Source organism: Siniperca chuatsi, linkage group LG24 (genome assembly GCF_020085105.1).
Source record: "Siniperca chuatsi isolate FFG_IHB_CAS linkage group LG24, ASM2008510v1, whole genome shotgun sequence".
Classification (NCBI taxonomy): Eukaryota; Metazoa; Chordata; class Actinopteri; order Centrarchiformes; family Sinipercidae; genus Siniperca; species Siniperca chuatsi.
In genome coordinates this window covers 15,751,104-15,777,443 of record NC_058065.1, presented here as the reverse complement: position 1 = coordinate 15,777,443, position 26,340 = coordinate 15,751,104, and the positions used below count along the sequence as shown (strand labels likewise).

The 26,340-nt window shown below is 40.7% G+C and overlaps 1 protein-coding gene across 6 annotated transcripts in view; it reads right to left on the bottom strand.

Annotated features, from left to right (window-relative positions):
• hecw2b (HECT, C2 and WW domain containing E3 ubiquitin protein ligase 2b) overlaps positions 1-26,340 on the bottom strand; it is a 61,951-nt gene that overhangs the window by 16,650 nt on the left and 18,961 nt on the right. For 2 of the 6 annotated variants that reach the window (XR_006377075.1, XM_044188377.1), the window contains exons 2-15: positions 23,587-24,930; positions 16,847-16,954; positions 16,531-16,625; positions 15,038-15,113; positions 14,777-14,946; positions 13,682-13,824; positions 7,943-8,043; positions 6,050-6,972; positions 5,703-5,847; positions 5,016-5,177; positions 3,894-3,995; positions 2,026-2,176; positions 1,701-1,804; positions 1,451-1,575 (exon numbers count right to left, since the gene is read on the bottom strand). Coding sequence is in view for 5 of the 6 variants with exons in the window: in XM_044188377.1 (XP_044044312.1) it covers positions 1,451-1,575; positions 1,701-1,804; positions 2,026-2,176; positions 3,894-3,995; positions 5,016-5,177; positions 5,703-5,847; positions 6,050-6,972; positions 7,943-8,043; positions 13,682-13,824; positions 14,777-14,946; positions 15,038-15,113; positions 16,531-16,625; positions 16,847-16,954; positions 23,587-24,001 (2,820 nt within the window). In the remaining variant the exon portion in view is untranslated. The remainder of the gene's footprint in view (positions 1-1,450; positions 1,576-1,700; positions 1,805-2,025; positions 2,177-3,893; positions 3,996-5,015; positions 5,178-5,702; positions 5,848-6,049; positions 6,973-7,942; positions 8,044-13,681; positions 13,825-14,776; positions 14,947-15,037; positions 15,114-16,530; positions 16,626-16,846; positions 16,955-23,586; positions 24,931-26,340) is intronic. The other 4 variants (XM_044188379.1, XM_044188378.1, XM_044188380.1 and 1 more) reach the window with 4 other exon arrangements.

Sequence of the window (26,340 nt, the reverse complement as noted above, 5' to 3'; positions counted from 1 at the left end):
CATTCTTAAATTATGGCTAAAAACCTATTTTGAGGTTACAATGACCTTTGAGTGAAACCTATTCAGTGCCCGACCAACTGTGAAATATGGTCACAATCTCCCCTTCTGTTCCTAAGTTATGGTGTTGAATAATAGCCAAAAAAAGTGTTTTTCCAGGACATTATGATGTCACAGTGAAGTTGACCTTTAACCTTTTGTCATCACTTCATCGTTGTATCCTATTAGACATCTGTATGAAATTTTGTCGTAATTACTGCATCAAATCTTGAGTTATGACCAAAAACGTGTTTGTCAAGGTCATTTTGAGGTCACAGTGACCTTGACCATTGAGTCAAAAGTGTCACCAATTCATTGTCCGACCAACTGTGAAATGTGGTCTTCCATTCTTGAGTTATGGCCAAAAACGTGTTTTGTGAGGTCACAGTGACCTTGACCGTGACCATTTAGACCTTGACCTTGACAACCAAATTCTAATCACTTCATCCTTGAATCCAAGTGGACGTTTGTGCCAAATTTGAAGAAATTCCTTAAAGGTGTTCCTTCCTTTCCTCTAGTGCCATCATCAGGTCAACATTTGTTTTATGACCAAATGCCTACAAAACTAATGGCATTCCCATCAGCCTCAGTTTGTGTTTAGTGCTAATTAGCAAATGTTAGCATGCTAACTCTAAAGTGAGCTTTAAAGGTCCTGGTAGGTGAGTTTTGTTACCTTTGGACAGAGCCAGGCTAGCTGATCCCCCTTGCCTCCAGTCTTCATGCTAAGCTAAGCTGGCTGCTGACTGTAGCTTCATATTTAGCACATGGGTATGAGAGCGGTATCGATCTTATCATCTAACTATTGGCAAGAAAGTGAATAAGGTATTTCCCAGAATGTCAAACTATTACTTTAAAGAACTGATCATATTAACATTCCTTTAGCATTCCATTAACTGTAGACAGCCACAGTCAGCATATTTCATTTAAATTCACCCATTAGTACAAAAAGCTGGCAGCGTATAATGCTGAACTTGAATTATATATATATATATATTTTTTTTTTTGGTGATATATTTTACTTTACTTCTCAAAATTGACATGTTGGTCCTATGTCCAATGAGGATAAAGAGACATGATTGATTGATTCCTCTGCATTTAGCAATACACAACTTATGATCTGTGCTGCACACAAAAGGTATCTTTTTCATGTAGCTATCTGATTATTATTTTTTTAACAATAAATCTCACAAGACTTAAAAATATATACATCAACACTTAACCCTCCCCCTTTTCTGACCTCCCTAATAATTTTCATACAGTCCCTTTATGTGTGTGCGGTCAACAGAGGTTGGAGAGAAGGCCTTGCAATTTCCTGAAACAAATAGAGTGCTATCTATGAGAAAGAGGTTGACAAAAAGAGAGATGGATTGGATGAAAAAGAGAAGAGGGAGAAGAAGAAAATGAGTGTCCGTACAGGATTGGAATGCAGCACAGTGAAGAAGTCAGGGCTGGTGAGGAACTTTGCGCTGGGGGACTGAAGCAGCAGGGAAAGGCGAGACCTGGAGCTGGACTGAGCCACACTGTTGTCCCTACGCAGCTCTGGAACACACACACACATATACACACACACACACACACAGAGTCAGAAAAAATACACAAATCAAGGCTCCAGGACATGCTTTACACACTACATAGACCATAATGCAGTGCAGTGAGACGATTACCTGGGATGGAGGGGTGCATGTCAGTCTCGTCCGCCGGCAGCTCATTGGCTGGCTGCTCCTCTGGTCTGTTGTCATTGGTTATCGTCCTACGTATACTTTGATACCTGGAAAGGTGTGTGTATGTGTGTGTTCATTACCACAGTGAAAGACAGATAAAGTAATACAAGTAATGAGAAAAGTGGAAAATTCAACTACATTTTTTAACTTTGCTGCTTGTATTTACAGTTTGAGGCTGACCATACAATATTTGTGTGTGTGTGTGAGAGAGAGAGAGAGAGAGAGAGAGAGAGAGAGAGAGAGAGAGAGAGAGAGAGTTTGTTCTGACCTGCGGTTCAGCTGCTCCATCTGCTGTATGGAGTTAGACCTCTGGAGGGTCTGCGAAGCAGGGGGGGCGGTGGGACGCTGCCAAGTTGTAGTTCTGTTCACATGGTCCACGTAAAAGATCCGACCGTGGCTGTCGATACGAGCCTCCCAGTCTGGTTTACACACGCACACACACACACACACACACACACACACACACACACACACACACACACACATTGACAGAAGTAAGAACACACACAATAGCAAGGCCATGCTGAGGAGGAAAATGCAGAGGTTAAACAAACAAATGTATAAATGATTTATGCATCTGTTGGCTTGTCAGTAATGGTGAGTATTTCAGCAATGGTGTAAAGGAATGAACACCCTCTGAAAAGACGAATAATGGATCCCTTTAAGCAGCCACAAAGCCTGATTCTTCTTTCTTGTCTGAAGGTGATCCAAAATACTTCATATTTTGAGTTATGACATAAAAAAAGTTTATTTTGACAGTGTAACGTGCAGCCAGCGAAGAGGCACTGAATCAGTGTTCAGCCATTGACAGGAAAGCAAAACTACTTAAGTGGTAAACAATACAAGATGCAAAACTGACTTTGGCCTCACACGATGGCATGAATGAAGCTTATGGAGCATAATTTATTGTTTAGTGTAAGCTAAAGTGTGTGTGTGTTTGTGTGAGCAAACAATAGTAAATCACACAGAATACTAGAAAAGTAAAGTGATATAGAAACTCTAGTTCAGTACACTTTTCTGCAACCACCTTATTTAACGTTTAGAAGCAATTATAATATGCAATTAATAAATGGTTTATAACACTATAGTATAGCTCCATATAAAATCCAGTAAGTGGACCTTGAGTTAAGAATAAGAAATTGTTTTAAAGTCAAGAATGAGCCTTCGAGCTCAACATGTCTTCATGAGTTTTGCACACATTTATAAAAATATTTGGTTACACTTTATAATAACCATCATTAATAAATGGTAAACTGATTTATTAATCTTTAGTTAATTTTATTTTACAAACAATGAAATGACAATTATTAATGTTTACTAATTATTAGTGATGCTGCTATTAGTGATTATAAGTTATTTGATTATTAGTTTGCGTAATATAAAATAAAATAATATTATTATTATATATTGTGTCATAGCTGATAAGAGACGATAACAATTACAAGCATTACTAATAATTAGTAAACATCATTAATTATCATTTCATTGTTTGTTAACAGTGAAATAACTATTAACTTAAGTTTAATTAACTATCAATTTACCATTTATTAATGATGGTTATTATAAAGTGTAGCCAAATATTTAAACCTGCCTGTGACTGATTTGTAACAGTTAATAAATGCTTTATAACACAATGTGCTATCAATCATTCATTTCATCAGTTACAAGATATTTCATTCATAGGAGAATTATAATTGTTAATAAACACATTAATAAACACTTAGAAATGTTCTTATATCTGCTTACAACTACATCATAGTGTATTATAAACCATTTATATACTGCTTATAAATGCTTAACAAGGGGGGATTAAAGTTAAGTGTTACTGCACCTTGGTGCGGACAAAGTTTAGGATAGGTGATTTATTTTCTGTGGTTAGTGCTGTGCTGATTAACACCTTTTCCCTTAGTTTAAATTTAGTTTATTGTAGTACACACACACACACACACACACACACACACACACACACACACATACACTCACACACACACACACGCACATCAATCCTTCTACTTCTATCTTTGTGAGGAACGTCATTGACAATGCATTCCCTTGCCCCTTACCCTAACCTTAACCATCACAACTAAATGCCTTACCCTAACCCTTACCCTTACCCTCACACACATACACACTCACTAGGTGGTAGCGGCTCGTCCACTCTCTGGTAACGACTGATGTCATGGCGGACAGATGGCAGGGAGCGAACAGACTGGTGGCCATTGGCCTGAGCTGTGGCACCTACACACACACACACACACACACACACACACACACACACACACACACACACGATGTCATCAAAACTGCGAAACATCTTTGCATCACTTTAAATATAAGAAAAGGCAGAAATGTCTCTTGTACTGTATGTCAATGAATATATGTCAGCAAAGCTGTAAAACTTCATGACGTTCCAAGTACGAGATCAGATCCTACAGCCAGTTCTCCCCTCAAGCACAGCACTGTTACCTACTATCAACTAATACTGTCAAAAGGTTAAATAAGCACTAACAATAAGCACAATAACTGTTCTCTCTGTAATCCAACAGCTTTTTGGTAGCTGCAGAAAACTCTGATCTGGATAATGCTCCAGTTTTTTATTAATGCTCCCTGATCACTCAATCCTCTGACATGGACAGATGCCGGTGCAGATTTTGCATGGAAATATTCCTCTTATATGAGATTTGTGGTTGAATACAATACATACTAGTGGTGGAATCAATTTGTTTTAATAATAAACATATTCTAACTTGAACTTGATACTTGATAGACACATAAGAAAAAAGAAAGAAATTAAAATAGATAAAAAGTAAAGCAACATATAAAATTTCTAAAAAGCCAGTGTCAGAAAGAATATTAAAAGCTTAGGAAATAACCTGGTCAGCCCAGCTAGCCTGAGAGTGTCTTAATTAATATGCTCCTGTTAGATGAGAACACAGCCTGAGTTAAAGAGAAGTACTGCAATCGCTGCAGCAGGAGACTGGAAACTATAGACGTGAAAATTGAATGATTAATACCCTCTCTTAATAACAACCATTAAGGAGACCTCGAGTAAAGCAATTAACCTCAAGATAAGTAAAGGTTAAGTTAAGGTAAGAATGTGTGGAAATGTGTAATTGTTGCCATAAAAATTAAAAAATAAGTAAGTTTTCCCATGTACATAAAACTCATATATAAATCTCTGGAGTAATAACAAGAATTTCTTTTCAGTGTTTATTTTTTACTGGAATAACAGAGCTAAAAAAAAAAAAATCATCTCACTTGTATCTCTCTCCACACCTGCTGTCCCGTTCTGAGTCTCTCTGGCCCCGCACACCTCCTGGTTCTGGGCCACGCCTCCGGAGGCCTGCATGGACCGCCTCCTCCTCCACACTTCCCCTCCCTCCTGCTCCTCCAGCCTGTTCCTGCCGCCTGTTCTCCCTCCTTTAATTAATTAATTAATTAAGACTTTAGCAGTTCTTGTATGTAATGCAACAACGAGGCAGATAAAAGCAGTGGAATGAGATACTGCTGCCTGTGAGTGGCCCTGGCAGCCATATTATATATGTATGTAATATTGTATGGTTTCTGGATACAAAATTAAATCCAATATTAAATCAACCAGGGGCACTTCAAACCTTAATGAGTCTAGTAATCAAGTACACTAAATCATTATTTTCATAACAAGATAAGTACCAAAGTCATACGGTCATATCAGAAGCTCAATATATGTTAATTTCGTATTTTACACATATTTTATACAATACACATTTTATACATCCCATACGTATGTCATTAAAACAGATATGTCAACAGGTCTCTCTCTCTCTCTCTCTTTCTCTCTTTGTGTGACACACACACAGACGGAGAAATGGAATTTAAATGTTTAGTGCTTAAAAAAGGGCAGCGAATCCTTAATCCTAATAAATGTTGTTGTCTATCTCATTAACAAAAACATTTAACACCTACCATTTTCAGAAGTCCCTCCTCCTTGGTCAACTATGTTGCTGCTGGTAGGAGCAGCTGCTGCTACTGGCCCGTTCGCCTCACTGCTCGATGACTCTGCCCCTTCCTCCTCTGCCTTTGGAGCCACTTCTTTTCTTGTCTCCACCTCCTAAGGAGAGGAGAGGATTGGAGAGCAGAGCAGAGCAGAGGAGAGAAAAAAAGATGAGAGGAGAAGAGAGGAGGGGCGAGGAAAGGAGAAAAGTGGACAGAAAAAAAGAGGAGAAAAAGAGGAGAAGAGATTTTGAAAAAAGCTCTTCCCACCTGGCATCTAAGACATCTAGCTTTTAGTCACTTAAACTACAGCTGCTCACCTGAATGGGTGAAAGAGGACCAAGTGAGGGATTGCAGGATACTTCCTGGTTTGCACACGTCCTGCTGCTCTGCTCCTGACAGGTATACTCACCCACGGACTCCCCTGGCCCGGTTGCTGCAACTGCTTCAGCCCCTGATGCCTGAGATGAGCTGGAAGCTGTGGAGGATTCTCCAGTAATGTGTACAGCCTCAGCTGATGCTCCAGCAATCTCTCCGATCCCCGCTGCAGTCTCAGCAGCGGTTGATGTTCCTGCCTGTGTTTGGACTCCAGCTGCACCTTCTGCAGATCCAGGATCAGCCGCTGCAGGCTCAGTTCCAAGCTGAGCACTGGCAGAGGAACTTGCCTCAGTTGTGGCCCCAGGTCCAGGCCAAGCCCCATCTCCAGTCTGCCCCTGTGGCTCCCCTATTGATCCCTCGTTCCCCTGTTGAGACTCAGGTGTAACCAATCTCCTTGATAAGGCTAAGTCTGTGCTCTGCTGTGATTGGTCCCTGTGCTGTGCTGCAGTCTCCTCATCCTCATCTGAGTCTATGTGCAGCATGGCATTGAGCCGTGTGTCCGTTGGAAAGCTGGAGCGGAGTTTCGGTGAAGGCCCCGCCAGAGGTCGGTCCCCGGGGCTCATGGGAGCCTCGATGGCATCCAGGTAGTCGTTGAGTGACACCTGCCGGTGGGTGTGGCTGCCTAGAGCCACAGGAAGCAGATCCTCCTCTCCCATCTGCCCAGGCTCCCGCCACACACTGTCATCGCCATAGTAACAAGCACCATTGACTAATGGGGAGCCTTCATCGGAGCCTGTGGGTGAAGGTCCACATGTGACGTGTAAGGACGAGGATGGGTGAGGGAGGTCTTCGTCGTCGGAGGGACTGCCAGGGTCACCGTTCACTGTGCCACCCAAGATGCTTCCCACAGCGTTTGGGGAGGCTTCTGAAAGAAAGACAGGATGATAGGGAGGAGGGATGAAAGATTGAGGTTAGGGATAAGCACAGAGCCCCCCGGGGGGTCATATCGTAGAAAAAAATGTTGCCCATGGGTATAAATAGCAAATGACTTTACCATAACACTATCCCACTTCATTAAATCTGAAGGTCAGAGGTCCACATCAGAAGTCCTATCATTCCCATGAACACAACCTGAATGAGCACTCCTCCAAATCCTCTTAAAGTTTATTAATCCGTTCACGCAGATTTTTTTTATATATCATATGACCCCCGGGGGAGCTCTGTAGATATCACAAAGTTGCCTCTGATTTGTTGCTTACGATACATTCACACTATGCTGGCTGAATTGGAAGAGCGGGGAAATCTCCTGTTATTACGACTTGGAGGCGTTCACACTGTATTCACAATGGTACCCCTACTGCTAGCCTTATAGTTACAGTAGATAAATTAAAAATTACTCCTAAATTAGCTATTTTTAATATTATATATATATATATAAGTATATATATATATATATATATATATATATATATATATATATATATATATATATATATATATATATATATATTGTATTATATTTAATTAAGTTTGTTAACAAGTGAAACCAGATACAGTGTATTACTCCTTTTTTAATAAGCTAAATTAAATGTATTAGACTTAATATTGGATTTTGTTTATGTTGCCATCAGTTTGTGACTTCTGTAGCTCTTTTCACCAAGTGGGAAATATTGTGTCTGAAATTTCTGGTATTACAGTACAACTAGGAGGCTAACTTGAACAGTTCTCCCACTCGGTGGCTTGTATTCATGGTCTCTGTATGGTGTGATATGACGTGAATGTGACAGTCACAATGGAACATCCTATTAACCAAGAAACCATTTTTGATCATGTAAACCCTTAAGTCACCAATTTAAGTGTGTGTTGTTCATTTACATCACATTGTGTACACACACCTTCTTGTCCAGTGGAGGTGATATCCACTCTAAACAGAAGCTGCCCGCTCACATGGTCCGTAGGGAGACGACGACACAGGCTGTAGCTGACTGGCTGATCGCTGCACACACACACATACCCACAAACATTAGTTATGTCCCTACCGACAGCAGCTCAGGATTTCAATGCTAGAAAATGCATTATCAGAGAATACACAGACACACCAAACGCAAACAAACACATATGCACAAGCTGTACTGCTCTCCTTTAGATGTTGTAACCTGAATTCGGTAGCCAGCCAAACTCCCAAACTTCAGAAATGCAACGAGAGTCAAGATGTAGCGTCCTAGCTCCAAGTTTAATGCGATACTCAAAAGAGCATGCCAGTAGTGAAAATGGAGTGAAACTGTGAAAACACATAACACAGAATGTTTACAACAATGGCTACTCACGTAATAAAATGCGTAGCCGAAAGCTAAATGTAATAAAATGTAATGCTTAACATAGACTGTGGCTTAGCATGGCTAAGGTTGCTAACACCTAACAATAATTAGCGATGAAATAGCTAATTAATTAATTTATTAATTAATAGGTCTCCAATAACAATTTACAGATTAAATAATTGCTAAAACAGTTAACTTACACGCTTAAAATTATTAAACTCACAGGTGATGCTTCTGCAGTACTGTAACAATCCGAATGGCATCACATGCCTTTTACTCAACTGAACTCTATCAGACATGTGCCATTAAAGAACTCTTACTTCCTGATCCTAACAATTTATTATAATCAAGTGTCCACTCACGTGTCACACAAGTGCTTTGAGTGGTTGAAAGACTAGAAAGGCACTATACAAGTACAGTCCATCCATTCGGGGGTGCTAATTCACACAATGGTTAAATAAGCCTGGAAGGCAGAATACTATCATATTATAGTTATTACTATTATGCTACTATTAACTATTAACATTACCTCAATGTTTACCAAACATTTACCATCCTCTTTGGGGAGAAGAAAAACAAGCTCTGAGACAAGTCTCAGAAATGTCTTTGCGTTGCCCTGAGCTTTGACTTGGATTTCCACCTTGCGGACCTTCCCATCTTTGCCTGGAAAGGTATAAGTGACCAGTGCCAGGGGCCACTCCTTACGAGTTGCTTGACTGTTTTCCAGTAGGACGACGTCTCCTTCCTGTAGGTTCTGATGATCTTTGTTCCACTTATGTCGACTCTATAAGGTAGGCAGGTACTCCAGAGCCTGTACTTGTACATAATGGTTAAATAAGCCTCTTGAGGACATGGAGTCGAGAATTCTGATTGCTACTTCAATCTTACGTTCCCACGAGCCTCCCATATGTGAGAAGTGAGGGGGATTGAACTTCCAGGTACAGATGTGCTGACTCAGAAACCTCTGGATGCTGGGGTCCTGTTGAATATCCTGTCCTAGACCCAGCTCTCTGGATGGCCCCAATGAAATTGGTTCCACAGTCTGATCTGAGTTGAGGTCACAGATAGTGAATGCATTTATGCAGCTTGAGGTGTCCATCCACTTGATTACCTTGATGTGGACTGCCCTTGTGCTCTTACAAGTGAACAGCACGGCTCAGCTTATATTTTGAGCATGGCCTCCTCATGTACGCCTTGTAGTGCCTATTCAGGGACCGAAAACATCCAATCCCACATAAGAGAAGGGAGATGTGTTGAGGCACTCAGGTGGTAGATCTGGCTTTCTCTGCTCTTCTGTTTTTCTGTGCAGCCTCCAACAGGTGACACACTTCCACAATCCACAAACCCACTACTCCGATGACTCCTTCAGTAAAGTGGCGGCCTTGATATTTCACCTGCTTGTGAAAGTGCCATATTAGTTGTGTGGAGATGTGGCTGTGGCTGAATGTGTCCACTGGTAGAGATTTTGCAATACCGTTTCCACCGCGGGAGCTATCCCTTAGTGTCTCTGCTATTTATTTGGGGCAGGCCCAAGATAAGGGAGAAGACCTTTACTACAAAAAGGGATGCGACTTCTGTCATGTGGACATGGAAAAGCTTCCATTTTGAAAGAATGTTAGTTACTGTTTTGAGTCATTTGTTTTTAACTCAAGTGTTGTCTCATGTGAGGCAGCTGTTTTTGTTTGAATGGAAGTTCCAAATAAAAGAAGAAAATAATCATCATATGTGATGAAGTACGGTATGGTTATTTTAAACCATTTCTTAACTGAATTTACAGAATAATTACTGTATGTTGATATATATATACCATTACTGTGATATAAAATTACATATACCGTGATATAAAATTACATATACCGTGATAGAAGGGATTTTGCCCACCCTTAGTTGGAAGGATCAGAGGATTCCTCTTGCTGCTCTCCAGCTTTGCGTGTGAGTCGGCCTCCAATACGGATGAGATTATTATCCACAATGGGACTGAGCTTGAAGAGTGGGCTACTTTTAGGGACTGCTTTTGCAAGCAAAGTAGACTCCTCAGGGTAGGTCTCTCTCTGTGCTGAGGCCTGTAACAGCTCATCTGGGGTGCGGGGTTTGTTAAACAAATGCCAACCCCTGCATTCGCTAATCTGGCTTGTGGGCTTGTGACAGCGAGCGATGTGGATGAGTAGGGCCACAGCTCTGATAAGAGAATTCCAGGTGGAGAATCTGTCAAAGCGACTGCTAGTCAGGTGTTTCTCCTTTGCTTGAGTGACATCTTACTAGCTCTCCTGATGAGCTCTGTCAGGCGTGTGAGGCTGGAGGAGAATGTAGGCCTAACGCGCCATGTTGACTCAGCAAGGCGGGATGTCATAACGGACCTGGAAGGATGATCAACTGGATTGTGCTCAAAAGGCACATATAGCCACTGGTCTGGCCTGGAGGATTGCCAGATGTGTTTGGCCTCTTTTGTGCAAATGTGTAGAAACGCTTTGTCTCATTGTATGTTAGGCATGGGCGGTTTCTGTTTGGTGTGGTATGGTGGCCGGTTTTACCATATCGCTCAACCCTAACCTCAATACAGCATCGCCGTATCAGTTTAATAGAAAGGGAGCGCCTGTATTTTTGATGGTATTGAAAACCATTCCTTCAGGATTTCTTAATACCCTGGTATGCTATAATACCTTGATACCACCCAAGCCTATTGTATATATACCCAAGGATGACCTTGCTGTCACATTGCTGCTACCATTTCAATGGCCAACACTTTTACTGTTTGAGCGATGCCTGAGTTCTCTGTAAGAGGCAGAAGGCCTCTGCATCAGTGGGAAGAGACATAAGCCTGTCGTCGACATAAAAATGTCTATGCACGAATTGTACTGTGTCCTCCCCATACTCACGCTTGCCTGCCTGCGCAGCACATCTGATCCCGTAGATGGCGATGGCAGGTGAAGGGCTGTTGCAGAATACATAAACCTTCATTCTGTATTCAATGATGTCCTTTGACATGTCGTTGTCTCTGTACCATAGGAACCTCAAGTAGTTTCTGTGATCTCCTCTCACTAGGAAACAATGAAACATTCGTTGAATGTCTGAAGTGATTGCAACTTTTTCCCTTCTGAAGCATATGGGGACAGAAGAGGCTATTAAATGTGAGTGGAACATTGTAGACACACCACTACCCTGATATGGCCAGGCTTTTGTGGATGGTAGAAGGTTAGCAGGTACCAGCATTTCTCACCCTCTTTCAGTGGAGGGGCTGGCTCAGCAGGGTTTCTCTCAAATATCTTCCCCATGAATGAGACAAACAGCTCATTTCTGTTTTCTTGTTTAGTTTGCGGCACAGAGAGGCAAGACAAGAGCAGGCTTATCACAGGGAATTAAGTTCCATTAAGTTCAGGCAGGCTGTGTCCTCAGTGGATGTAGACAGTTTGTTGTCATTTGCCGTTCTGTTAAACAGAGAGCATCCTAGATTGTGTTTGCTCTCAGAGGGAGCATTGTGAGGCCCATTAATCTGCTGTCTCACTTTGTGCAGACTGACAACATCAAGATCTGATCGCCTGAGTCAAGGCTTGCCACATGTTTCAGATGGTGAAAGGCTACATCTGGCGTTGGTATTTCAGACCATTGTCAGGTATTTCACTGCACTCTATGAGTGGCAGTAGAACAAAGCTGACTCCCTCACTCACTGACTCAATCTGAAATCCTCTGCCCTTCTTCCTGACATGTTAACCAGTTCAGAACAGGTATGGAGTGAGTAGGAGGATAGTTGGTCTGTATGTGGTAAAGCTCAAAGAAAGTTTGACCTAGCTAATGAGCGGTTACTTTGGTCATCAAGTATGGCATACATCTTGACAGCCTTTTCTCGTTGACCCCTTGGATGAACCTTCACCAAACAGATCTTGGAGCAGGACCTTGCTTTCTGGCTTTTTCCATAAACCTCAGTACAGATGGAGCTGAAATTTGGGGATGGTGGTGGGGTTTTCCTCATCCTCCCTGCTGTTCTCTGCCGAAGGGGTGGATGGCTTGTCTGTCTGAGGTGCTGGACCAGGGTGCATGGTTGTATTGTGGCGTTCACTCTCACACTTGTTACATTTAACTGTTACTTTACAGTCTTTAGCTAGAAGAGTGGATGAAGCACAGCACTTGAAACATATTCCATTCTCCCTGAGAAAGGCCTTTCTTTGAGCAGTTTAGCTCTGAAACCTCTGCATTTCCATCACCCTGCTTTGCAGAGGTATCCTCGTTAGAGACCGCAGACCTGGCTATATCAGTTTTGTGGACTGATATTGGATTACTAGTTGAGTGCCTGTTGACAGGTTTCTCTGTTCTTACAGAGCCACTGCTGTTCCCCGGCTTGTGTTGTTTCTGATGCTGACCCCTTAGCAGATAAACCTGGTGAAGTAGGAGTAGAGTGGAAAACAGCTTCCATGTTCTCCTTTGTAACACCTCGCAATCCAGTGCTGCCTCTAAGGCATCTTCCTATGCCGTAGCTGCCTCTTTCTGGAGTTCCAGTGCTCCTAGCTGAGCGTCTAACTTTGCTTTTTCCGTTTTTACTTTTATCTCCTTTTCTGAAAATGATGCTCTTGCGTATGCTGCCTCTGCCCTTACAGAGGCTCTTGCTATAGCACTGGCTGGGGAAGCAGATGAATGGCTGTTCCTAGAGCTTATCACAGAAGCCATGTCTTCACTGCTGTCCTGTAGAGTGCTTTGGTGCCTGACTTGCCCGTAGCCATAGTTGTTAAGTCTCATGTTAATTTGTCTTTTAACTGTACTGTTCTCTTCTCAACTGAACTCTATCAGACATGTGCCATTAATGAACTACTTCCTGATCCTAACATTATGTGTAAGTGTGTAATTCACATAATGGTTAAATAAGCCTGGAAGGCATAATACAAGAAGATATGGGTATACACAGCGCACACACACTATACATCATGGTTCACTGTAGTACATGATGTCATCATTTGTTGATCAATATCAAATCAATACCTGATCAATGAGCTGACTGGGACGTATTGATTGGTATTGACTGAACAATATTGAGTCACTGCGGTTAGGTCAGATTTCTGGACATTCCTCCTCAGCCATTCTCTCTTTCTGTCTGAGTGCTTCTTAAAAGTAAGTAGGAGCTGTTGTTTTTTTTTAAGATGACTTTTTTGGGCTTTTTGCCTTTATTTTATAGGGACAGCTGAAGAGAGGAAATGTGGGATGAAATGCACACATTTATTAACACTCAAAATTACAGCTTCAGTTTTCATGGTCAGTTGTCTATTCAAAACCTGTACGTTTCATAGATGTGCACCCAAAGTGTATACCGATATGTGTATGTGGACTCACTCAGCTGTCGGCCCCTCTAGAAGTCTCTGCACAGGGATGATCAGCTGACCCAGAAACCGCTTGATGATTGGACGGCTCTTGGCAAACTTATCCTTCACCTCGATCTCCAACACGTCAGTCATCAGAGCTACAAAAGTGTATTTCTACAGGAAGATCAACAGTAAAAAGTATAGTTTTATTTTCACCTGCTGTATTACACTACCTGTAAATTTGGTACATTTACAGTTTTTTATTTACATTATGTATTTAGAAATACATTTTAAAACTTCTGCTTTCTTCTCTTAACTTCTAGTCGCTTTCGCTGGCAATAGTAAACACACAGTAAACACACAACAACACTGTTGGTCCTGATCGGTTCCAATTGTCTACTGTAAACTATGTGGGAACACACATCCACATTTATGAGGAGGTCGTGTGATCTGACACTGTCACATCCACTGCAAATATCGGATTAAAAAGACAGCGTTATCTACCTTGCTTTGTGTTGTAGCAGCAGCTTGATGTTTCTATCGTGAAAATTTTCAAGAGCACCGATGCTTCACTTATCATTGTGATGGTGGAGGTTATTAAGTTATTAACGTTATTTGAATTCTTAAAAGTCCCACTGAAATCATGTTAAATCTGTGTTCAGCTGACACTTGCTTGGAGAAGTGTAAGAAGGCCAAAATGAACTACTGACAAGTGATTACAACCATACCGTACTGATACAGTTAATAAAAACTAATCAACTCCATAAGCAGTCAGCTTGGATTATTTGTCAATTCACACAGCTAAGTTATGATTTCAAAATCAGTCGTCCTCACAAAATATAAACTAGCTGATTTTTGCTTTGTTGGTCTGGAAGCTGATTTATAAAAAATACTTTTTATCCAACTATAATATATATTTTTAAATAATATAATTTGGAATAATCAGCACGTTACACAATAATAAGTAAATGTCATAGAAACAACATCAGTGAAGTTTTCCATCTTCACCTTCAACTCACCCATTATTATAATATATCAGGGCAGCACATTGTGCATTAATACTTATTTAATTCCTTTAGGATGCCATGGTGTGTGCATTTTTGCAGGTGTGTGTGTTTGTGCTGACCTCCCCATGCCACACAGGGTTAATGGTGTTGGCAATGATGGAGGAGCGTCTCTCCTGGCCATGGTGGGTGAAGTTGGGGAGGCCGCTCCTCTTCCCAGGCTGGATGGACATCTTCAGATAGGGGTCGGGGTTGAAGAACATGCCCTTCTTCAGGCCTACTGCCTGGATGTCTGGAGTGGAAAGCAGACATTCATCAGCATGTGTGTTTATTTTTTACTGGACCACAACTACATGACAATTCCAGTGAATCTTTCGTCTCACCTGATAGGGTGAAGCTTACTAGTTTCCGACAGTGCTCAGTCCCTGACTGGTCCTCCACTTGGCCTTCACTGCACACCTGATGAGAAAACAACCAATAGGAGAGCAGTATGAGTGGATCCCTTACCATTAACATTTTTAGAGCGAACTGACTTCACTCCAAGAGAAAAAAAAACATGAGAGTTTGATTAAAAGTTTAAAGGAGGAATCATAAGAGAGGGAGAGGAATAATGGTCTGAGAGTTCTGATTCCAGCTGCTAATTTCATTTCATTTTACTGACTCAACTGGAGCAAATGTCTCTTCAGCTCAGTTTGTGCTGCCGCTGAGAGTTCAGTGACATCCACCACTGACTCTGACTACATCCCTGCCATCTCAATTTTTTTTTTCCAGCTTCTGTCTGAGCCGAGTTGAGCCCAAAATATGTTACCTAATAAATTCTGGGGGTTAAGAGGCAACTTATACAGCTGCAGTGATGCGGAAAGAGTTAAGAAGATTTTCTTTTCTGGACCCTGATACATTCTTTTATTTAGTCACTGTTTTAGTGGAAGAAGAAAGAGCATCTGCAGCTGATAACCAGGGCCCATATTTATCCAGTGCCTCCAAACCCTTCAGAGGAATCCCACTCAAAGTTAACCTAAGACTAAAAACACTTCTGCATCGCAGTAGGACTTATTATTATATACCTAGCTATCTGTAAAGCTGCCTGCACTGACTTTCAGCAGTAGAACGAAGACTCCTGGGAGAAAGCGTAGCACTGCTGTTTTGCAATGGCCGCAAAGTAGAAACCATGATGGTGTACTGTAGTTTTCTGACAGTTGTGGTTTGAAATATTAGGTAGTGGTAAAATTCTAAATGCAGAAAATAGCACCACTTTTTTATGTGTAGGCTTCGTGTGCTTCAGGTTAATCCATCCAATAGTTAGTTAAGATATTTCAGTCTGGACCAACGTGGTGGATTGACAGGCCGACATTGCCATGCAAAAATAATATAGAGGACTACGCTATCTAAGTTAAATGATGTTAAAATTAATAAATAGGTCAATCTCATAATGATGTTTACCAATACACCATTTACATAGTAGACTTTAAGTTAACATTGGCAAGCCACTCGCAGAGCTTATAAAAATGTATGTATATGCAAATTAAAATATTAGGTAATTTGACTCAGCAATGTGACATGTGTTACATATGTTACCTACATCCAATCACATTGTTTTAAATTGCCAATAATAATAGTGCTTCATCTTGGATGTAGGCTTTTGTGCAATGATATACCCGCTGTGGGCAGGTCTCCATGGAGAAAATGTAATCTATTTTATGTCTCCTATAGGTGGGGAAAATGTCACCCAGTCTTGCCAAGGACAAAAGAGAAAGAAAAGGACTGAACGGAGTAGAAAGAAAAAATAAGAAATGATGGTGAAAGATTGAAGGTGGAGGAATGACTGTAGGGACCTGAGGGACATGTAGATGGGACACAAACACACACACTAACATACCAGTATTCCAGGGTTCTTGACAGTGATACAAGGTGTCGTTGCTCTTAATGCTCCACTTACACCATGATAGTATTTAAAGCAGATCTTAGTCTCTGCTGTGGAGAGAACACAGACAAAAATTATGACATGACATTGTCAGGGTTATTTCTCAGATTTGACAAAACTCTTCCATATCCACTGATGACACTATACAGGCTGAGTAGTACTCTTTATGACAATTAAACTGATATTCATATGTAAAATCAGTGGAATGCCCCTTTAGCAACACATAAATGTAATTAGGATGAACACGACCGGACCCATGAAGTTCACTTACGCTCCATGAAGTAGGGTCCCGGCTCCAGTCTCCACACGATCTTTCCTCTCTGGGTACCATTCACGCCACGATTCTTGGAGTCCCACACATTGGCCACACATGTCTCATCTGTGAAACGCATGCATGCACACACACTTACATTCAGAAACTGTTCCTTTGTGTTTCTCTGTCTTCTGTTTGAACACATTTGGATCTACATAGTTGTAAGATGTTAATAGTTAATGACACAAGGGGCAGACAAAATAATTAACAGAACAGGACATTTAGCAAGGTCACATACTTCACCAACTGAGCTATTGACTCAGTTAATGAGCCAGCACCACCATGTACAAACACCTCGCAAGAGATGATTTTTGTAAACAGAGTACAGAGAGTTGGAAGTTACTGTTTCTTCAGTAGTCAAGTCAAGAGTGGTAGGAAACATGAGAGACAAAAGCACCAAATTACGAGACTTAGACTTAGAATGACCAATAAAGGCCCTTCTCCTATTCTAATTATAAATGTAGTGCATTTTGTTAAGTAAAATGTTAATCTTAATATCTTTTTTATGTTTTGCGTTTGTCTATGTTTGCTCTTTGAATTGCCTTGCTGTTGAAAGGTGCTATACATATTTTTCTGTAGAATATGCAACAAAACTAAGAAAAATTCAACTGTTGATAATGGCCTATCCATGTGAAGTTAATTAGTCAGAGAACTTGCCCTGCTGGAAAGTTCTTCATATGTGAGAACACTGAAATATAAAATGTATGTCACTAATTTTTCCACATTTGAGCTTCAAAATATCGTGAAAATACTATATCACAGCCCATTTCCACTAAGACACTAACACTAGTAACAAACTTCAGTAAGATATAATACCTCACTGCTATACAGCTGGATTTAACAGTATTATCACCTCAAAGGTAATTAAGTCTACCAATCATTGTCAATCTGCCAATCACTGATACTCTCAGTCACATGGCCTTTTAACCTTTACTGTAGCCTGACACACAGTAGTATAGTAAGTATAGTACAAGTCAAATACACTTTAAGTATCAAAACTAAACATATGCATTATTGTTACTGATGCATTAATGTTTAATTAGCCTTTTAATGTTGTTGCTAGTTGAGGTAGAGCTAATTTCAACTATTACTACATGCTGCTGGGCAGTTTAGGGTTAGGGTTTATCTGCAAACCTCCCAATCTTATAAAGACATGTCTGTCTATAATTGAGTCCAAGTACTTATTGTGTTACTTAAGTTTAACAAGCGAAAAAAAACTTTCACTGCAGTAAGAATTTTGTAACCTGTTTTCAACTTAAATCAATGTGTGTAAAAATGTTGTAGAAATGGGTTACTGTACTGAATATTCTTCCTGCACTGGTTGATTTTTTTTCAATACAACTTTAAAATACTATATTCGTCCCTAAAGGGGCAATTTCAGGCAAGCAAGTTTGCAAATATAGATACAAATAAGCAATTCATTTACACACAAAAACAATCCAACAATATCATTTCTTCCATTTCTTCTGTCTTATGGCTTCTGGAATAAAACTAAACTTCCTTCTTCCTCCTTTTGACATGCAATCAATCTAAAACACATTCCTGATGACATTAACTTGTCATCAGGAAAAATTGTCATATGTTGGGTTGTTGATTATAGTATATGCTTATGCAAAACATACTTCAAAAGTAAAAGTACTGGTGACTTGTGATTAGATTGTCAATACTGATGCATCAATGTGTAAGCAGTATTTTACTGTTGTAGCTGCTCGAGGTAGAGCTAGTTTTAACTACTTTATATACAGTTAGCTAGTTTAGTCCAGTGGGTCCAACCTAGAGGTCGGACCCCTCCAAAGGGTCACCAGATAAATCTGAGGGGTCGAGAGATGAGTAATGGGAGAGGAAAAAAGGAAAAACAAAGTTCCGATACACAAATTTATATTTATTTTATGGACTGTTCTCTAATCTAATCTAAATTAAACCATGTGAGAAGTTTAGAGGAAAAATGTTTAAATGATTTTATTATATGTGGCATCCATGGAATATAATCTGTGATACAGTGGCATGAACACACCTCATCCTTTTTACTGCTGAGATTCACAGTAGGACTACTTTTACATAACAAAATTAATTTTCCTGAATTATCAGGAAATCCCTCTCTATTCTGCAGCTGGGTCAGTGCCACCTTGATGATTAAATTGTTCCACCCTGACCACCGTATGATCTATGATGCCACACTACCACTGAAAGTCTTTCCTTCATTTTGGTCTCAGTTTGCATTGTTTGGATCTTTTTGGGGATTTTAATTCAGTTCAATTTTATTTATATAACACCACTTCATAACAGAAGTTATCTCATTGTACTTTTCCCATAGAGCAGGATTAGACTGTACTCTTTATAATATTATTTATGAGCAAGCACTTGGCGACAGTGGCAAGGAAAAACTACCTTTTTCATGAAAGGTGTTGCGTGTTGCGTTGACAAACCACCATGGAGGTTATTGGTTCCTTAGGGAAACTCTGTTCTCAGGTCATAAATCATATCCCTGTCTGTGCCTGTTGAGCCATCAAACATTTATGTGTACGTCCTGTGACAAATGGCCCCTGTCTTAATGAATCAATGCTGATGTCCGTCAGCCACACACGCACACGCGCACACACACACACACACACACACACACACACACACACACACACACACACACACACACACACACACACACACACACACCTGTCTGACCTGAAACCCTGCAATCAGCCCAACCTTATTAACTACAGGTGTGACACACACACAAACCAGTATACACACACAGGTCAGACAGCAGGGTGAGGTTATGAAGCTCAGGTGGCTCCAGGGGAGCATGGTCGACAGCCAGACTGGAAACAGGGCTTGGCCCTAGGGAGAAAAAAACCCGGAAATCCCCCTGCGTGGGTCAGTAAAATGGGAGGGTATTGTAATGGGGGTTTTTTGTTGTTTGTTTTTTTCTTTGCTGAAGGGCGAGTAGCCTGCATTTTTTGGGAGAGTGGGGGATGGTCTTTAATTTTTCATCATAACAGAAAGCAGAACTGCAGTTAAATTAAATGTGTCATATAAAGTTGCCTATAATGCAAGTTCAGCATCATAGAGTCCTTATAGTTTTATTAAGAATCCAGGGATGGAGTGCAAATATAATATATGCTAATTATTATTATTATTATTATTATTACTACAATTACATTCAATATAATAAACTGTGCTCAAGTCACTCAGAAGCCAGAGTTGGTGCCACTGTCCAGTTCACCCATTCTGTTGATTTAGAAGCTTTTGGTTCAAAGATGGAGAATAACTGACGTATTTGGTAAACAGGATGTATCCTTTTATGTTTACCATGAATTTGGCAAATTGCTTATTTCACTAATGCAGGTCTTGGTGGTAAATATTAAAATGTATGTTTTTTTAAAGGGGTACTCCAGCAATTTAGTATTGCTCTTCCATTAAATTAGGGAACTTTTATTAAAAAAGAATGGTCAAAATTAATAAAACAAAGGGTGAGATATCCTGACTTGTAGTCCCTAGTATGGGTTAAGCTCCAAAAACATTGGATCCTATAATGCTAGAATGCAACACGATAGCATTTTCTGTTAGACCATCCCTGTCTGGTAAATACCCAAGTCTTTCAAACTCCATAGTTCTTAACAAGGGCTTTTTATCATAAATTTCAAGGCTCAAATCCAATCCGAGATAACCCTGATGATGTCATCATGATGATGTTATTTTCTCTGATTTAATTTTAATAAGCTTCCTCCAGAGCCACAGAAGTCATTATACAACTGTTTTCCCAGATTGAGTAGTACTCCTAGTAATTGGTTGAGGTCTTTAGAATATTTAATGTTTACATCTGGATAAAAAAATCTAAAATTCTTTATGCTTCATTATTAGTAGATTTAATTCAATTCAATTTTATTTATATAGTGCCAATTTATAACAGAAGTTATCTCATTGCACTTTTCCTATAGAGCAGGTCTAGACCGTAGTCTTATTAATATTATTTACAGAGACCCAGACCCAGAGCTCAGAATCCACTACTAGAATAGTGAATAGTGAAATGGAAAAATGCAATTTGTGATGCTGTACCAGAGTCCGTGAAAAAAAACATTGTTGAGTAGATGGCATATTTATAATCATTAAGATGTCAAATAGTCACACAGATTTTTGTAGTATTGTTTTGGGACAGACAGGTTACACTTCACTTCACAGGATGAGGAGGATGGACTTAAAATGATGTGTGTGTATGCGTGTGTGAGAAAGAGAGACAGTGTAATATGAGATGAAACTGTAACTGCTATTGACGCTGAGTCAGCATCACTTTTCATCAGGATAACCTATACCTTTCTCTCACCATCTTTTTCACACACACACACACACACACACACACACACACACACACACACACACACACACACACACACACACACAATCCATTAGCCAGTTAATGTAGCAGCAGAGGGGCTGATGTAATGCTCTAACCTTGAGGAGATGAGTTTCAAGTCGCAACCCCTTCAGTAGCGCTATCATCACTATCCTACAGCAATTTTTATTACACCACCAGACAAACAGAAGGACAGACATGTGGACAGACAGGCAGGAAGACAAACGAGAATGATGATGAACACTGGGCCCATCAGACCTGGATAATAAACTTAAAGTTTAGTGTAGGCTTGGTAAGCTTAGAGCCAACTTGGTAAACTAATAGCCAATAGAGTAATTAATGATGTTAACATGCAAATACCAGCCAACAATTCCAGCTTCTACCAGACTTGTAAGACACATTAAAGGCAAGATTGCAGTGGTTTGCTAACAAGATGTTAGTGCTGAAACGATTGGTCTATTAATCAATTGAATGTTCGCTAAACCCCTCCCCCGAACACGAGCTAATGTTAATTAGCTAGCTAGCAACAGCTAATAAAATCTGACAGTGACAGTTATCATTTCAGACGATAAAATCGATGGTTGCCAACCAGAAATGAGAAAATTACTATGAATTTTGATGCTAAATCATGTGCCATGCGAGAATGGAAAGCTTGACAGGCGTAGCAACAGTAACTTTGTTAGAGGGGTGAGCAACAGTAACTAAGAGGGGTAATTAAATATCAACGTATACAGGGGAACAACATCACGCCACAGAACCCTTATGTCCATACCAACAACAAATTCAATTGCTATAGAGGTACTTTGCAGCCTATGCATTCAACTGATTATTAATTATAAATAGACAACCACCTTCCTCTGTATAGCCTCACTTGAATTAACCAGAAAAGAGGACAAAACTAAACAGTTAAAGAAAAATGGCCGACAATAAATGAAGAGTCTATGGACACCATGGAGGGTATAACAAGCATTATTAAGTCACAAAAATTACAGAATCAACCATAGAATAAAACACAGAGATGTGTAATATAAACTCCACAGTGAGCCCACAAACACATATGTATAAGTAAAGGAGAAACTGCAGTTTTTACATACTGCGTAGCACACACACACACACAAAATGCTATGTTGCTAGGCAACGCAGTGGTTGCTGACTTAGAGCTGAATGAGCTGCACTCACATAATGGATTATTGTCAATTGTCCATGAGCACGTTAGCATTTAGCTAGACCCAGCATGCACCTGTTGGTCACACAACATTGTGGGTGTGTTTGATTTGGGTCAGTTAGTGTGCTCTTTGGGTAGTGCAGTGAATCAGTGATTAAGGTAGATGCAACCTTTTTTAACTATGCCAAGGTACAATAATGCTAACCATAACCATAACCTATAATGACGTCATGCTTAATTTTATTGTGTTGCTGTGCATTTATGTACTGCTCATTAACTGCAAGCCCTGGCCGGCCCAGTTGCGACTGCACCCCCATACTCCCCTGACACTCAGCCAGTGAATGTAAACATTTAGAACATGAATGTTTTCCAGTGTGTCACCTGAGTGCAGAGTGTCTCCTCTCTAGACATGGAGCTCTCTGGAGCTCTGCCTTCCTACAGTCGCCGACACACCAGCAGCTTCTTCACTGTCCTGCAGTTGGTGATTTGGCTCTGTTCCATTCTCAAACAGTTTATCATGATTTTTTCATGTGGCTTTTGGTTTTAATTAACAGATGGGACTTGAAATATAGCGAAATACAATGCTTGAGATAAAAATACTTGAGTAAAAGTAAAATTACCTATTTTTAAAAATTCCCCAAAAAGTACAAGTAGCCCTCCCTGCACAAAAAGTGGCTTTGTTACAGTAACAAGAGTAAATGTAATTTGTTACTTCCACCCCTGGTTAAAATATATCTGGTTTGTATGTTTAAAAATCAGCACTGTTCAGCACTGTCCCAGGTCCTCCACTATGGCTGAAAATATTAGTCAGTTAGTTGATTAATTGATGGACAGAATAGCAAACATGCCAAACAGCTGCTGGTTCCAGCTTCTTGAATACTTTTTGCTGCTTGTCATAGTAAATTGAATAACTTTAGGACTGTTTGTCGGACAAAACAAGTAACCTGAAGACATTAACGTGGGTTCTGTGAAATTGTGACTGTGGCTGTTTTTTTTCTAGCATTTTCATTTCATCAAAAAAAATAACAGAGGGATTCATCGATAATTAAAATAATCACTAGGTGCAGCCCATGTTGTGTCACAGGAAAGTCTTCAATGAAATTTAAAACACAGTTCTTGAAGTCTCCCTCCTGAAGCAGACTGTTCCACACTTCAGTGGGGGGAGGTGAGTTTGAGTTTGCTCACCGATGTGGTACAGGCCGATCCAGTCGGTGGCATCCACTTCCTCCTTGATGTCCCAGGAGATGACCAGGTGGCTGTGGCCTAGAGTAAGCTGGTACGTAGACGCTGTGAGTGATGAGCGGCTGTCAGACGTCACCAGGTCTGTGTCACTATTGGCCCGCTGGAGCCCCATCCCCGCCATTTCTGGTTGGTTCCCTGACGACACAGTGGAGGAGGAGGAGGAGGAGGAGGAGGAGGAGGACCCAGAGGTGGAGGCTCCAACTGCACCCTGCACCGACAGGCTGCGGAGGTTGTCGGGCCCAACCGTGTATGGCCGGGTGTGCGGGGTACGCCGACGGACCGCCAGCAGGTGCTCTCGGGCACTGCCGTTGGCCGACGTTGAGGACGACGGGGAAGAGGACGTGGCAGCCATTGCCATGGTTACCACAGAGGAGGAGGCAGAGAAGGGAGGGGGCAAGAAGCGAGGGGAGATGAGGAAAGCTGGGGGTGGTGATGGTGGTGCTGGTGATGGTGGGACTGAGGGTGAGGATAGTGGTGGTGATAATGATGGTGGTGGGGGAGGAGGGGGCAGAGGAGGTGGAGAGGGAAGGGAGGATGACTGGGGCGGGGCGAGGGGGAGGACAGCTGTTGCAAGGGAGGGGCGAATGGTGGAGGCCAGGTAGGTGGGCCAAAGAAAGAAAACAAAGAGGGAGGGAGAAGGAAGTTAGGGAAGAAGAAAAAAAGGAAGGAGACACGTAGGCCCGTTAGCTTAAAAGCTCCACCACTAGACCAAAGTGAAGCAGGGAATGGGAGGAAAGATGAAGCTAAGAAAAATGGAGAAAAGGATGGATGTATGGAGGTACAGATGGATGCTAAAGCAACTCTATTTAAAAAAAACTATTGGATTTTGGTTTCCTTCCTGTACATTTCTTTGGCCCTGCTGATGTTCCCTTGGGCAAGGCACTTCAGAGTTCCCAGGTTCCACTAGTCATCATTCAAGGTGTTGTGAGGCAGTTTGAAACTTCTATCTCTCTTTTTGCCCTTTTGTCTCTCTTAGATCAGCCATGTATATCACGTTTCCACTATAAATGTCGATTTATCCCTCTTAACACCCTAGGACACCTGTCCATTTTGACAAACACATAAGAGTCAACAGCAGAGCAATGTCTCGCTTGAGGGCACTATAGTACTTCATGAATCATTATGACAAAGGAAAGTGATGGGGGTGGGAGAAGGGCAGAGAGTCGAGGAATTAAGGATGAAAGACGATCCAGGAATCCTTCTGCTGGTCTGTCCGGGGAGAAGAGGGTGATGATAAGGCGTTCCTATGATCCACAGGGAGGAGAGGGGTGAAGGGAGGTTGGAGACCTATAGAAGAGAGAGAGAGAGAGAGAAAAAGAGACAGGAAGTAAGGAAGGTGATAGGGGAAAGGGGAAGACAAGGGGGACAAGAAGAGGGATGATGGTCAGTATTTTGTGGTAATATTTTGCGTGCAGTAGGGCAAACTGTTACTTTTACTTTGATAAAGAAAACTGTAACGGTAACTATTTAATGGGCGACTTGGAGACAAACCAGAAATACTGAGAGTTTATGAGGAGATCAATGTGAGGAGTTGCAAAACTAACACATGGAAAATGTTAAATATCCCAAGAAGGATACCTCCATTTCAGCTCAGAGTGCATTAAAGTGCAGACCTTTTGATTTGTCATAGTAATAAAAGCTCAGGTGCTATTAAAAACATCAATCAACATTTGCTCCATTCTATTTAAATGTGCCAGTAAGACATGACAGTGTGTAACAGGACCCACAAACAGAGGCAACTAAATGGAATTTATTTACACCTGTGATTTTCCTACTGACATGTCAAAATGTCTTCTGTGAAAAAGAAAATGTGTTATATTTTGATGGTCGACAGCAGGAGGTTCATACATGCTAACGTTACTAATAATATCCTCTGAGGTGGCTCTGTACTTTAAACATGTAAAGGCAAAAAGCAGGAATTTCATATATTCTAATGTTACTGTTTTTAAATTCTAACATTACTAATGTGAGAGGGTTCGTTTCTTGGTGGTCTAGGACATGCATTTTTCAACTTTGGACATGACTAACTGCTTTCAGCCTCTATGCTAAGCTAAGCTAATCAACTCCCAGCTTTAGCCATAGATAATGCACAGACATGAGAGTGGTATCAATCTTCTCATCTAACTCTCAGCAAGAATATGAATAAGAGTATTTCCCAAAATGTCTGACTATTCCTTTTAATTTACAAAGAACACTTTATACATAATCACATTAATAGAATAATCTCCCAAATCTAAAAAATGCTTGCACTTCTGGAAATAACCCACAACACCATGTTTTTTTGTAACTGCACCACTAAATCAAATGGATATATTCTGGATGGCTTGTGCATCATTTTACACACATTTCTCTAAAATTCAACTTTTGACAACATGATTTAATAATTTTAACATTTTTTATATATATATATATATATATATATATATATATATAGTTGATATCACCTACAATGAATTAACAACAAGGATAAAAGATATGCCTTTACTTCAGCCACACAATGAGTTTGTAAAGACCACCAGCAACTACTCCAGAGGTTAACAGGCTCAGTTCCACTTCCTGAATGGATAGAAATAAAACCATATCCTGTCGACCTTTCAAAACGTACGTAGGCACACACGCACGCACACTACCTCTCTTCGGTTTATTTTCCTCTTCTTCCTTTCCTTTCTTTCAGTTTCTTTATTGCTCTGTCTCTCT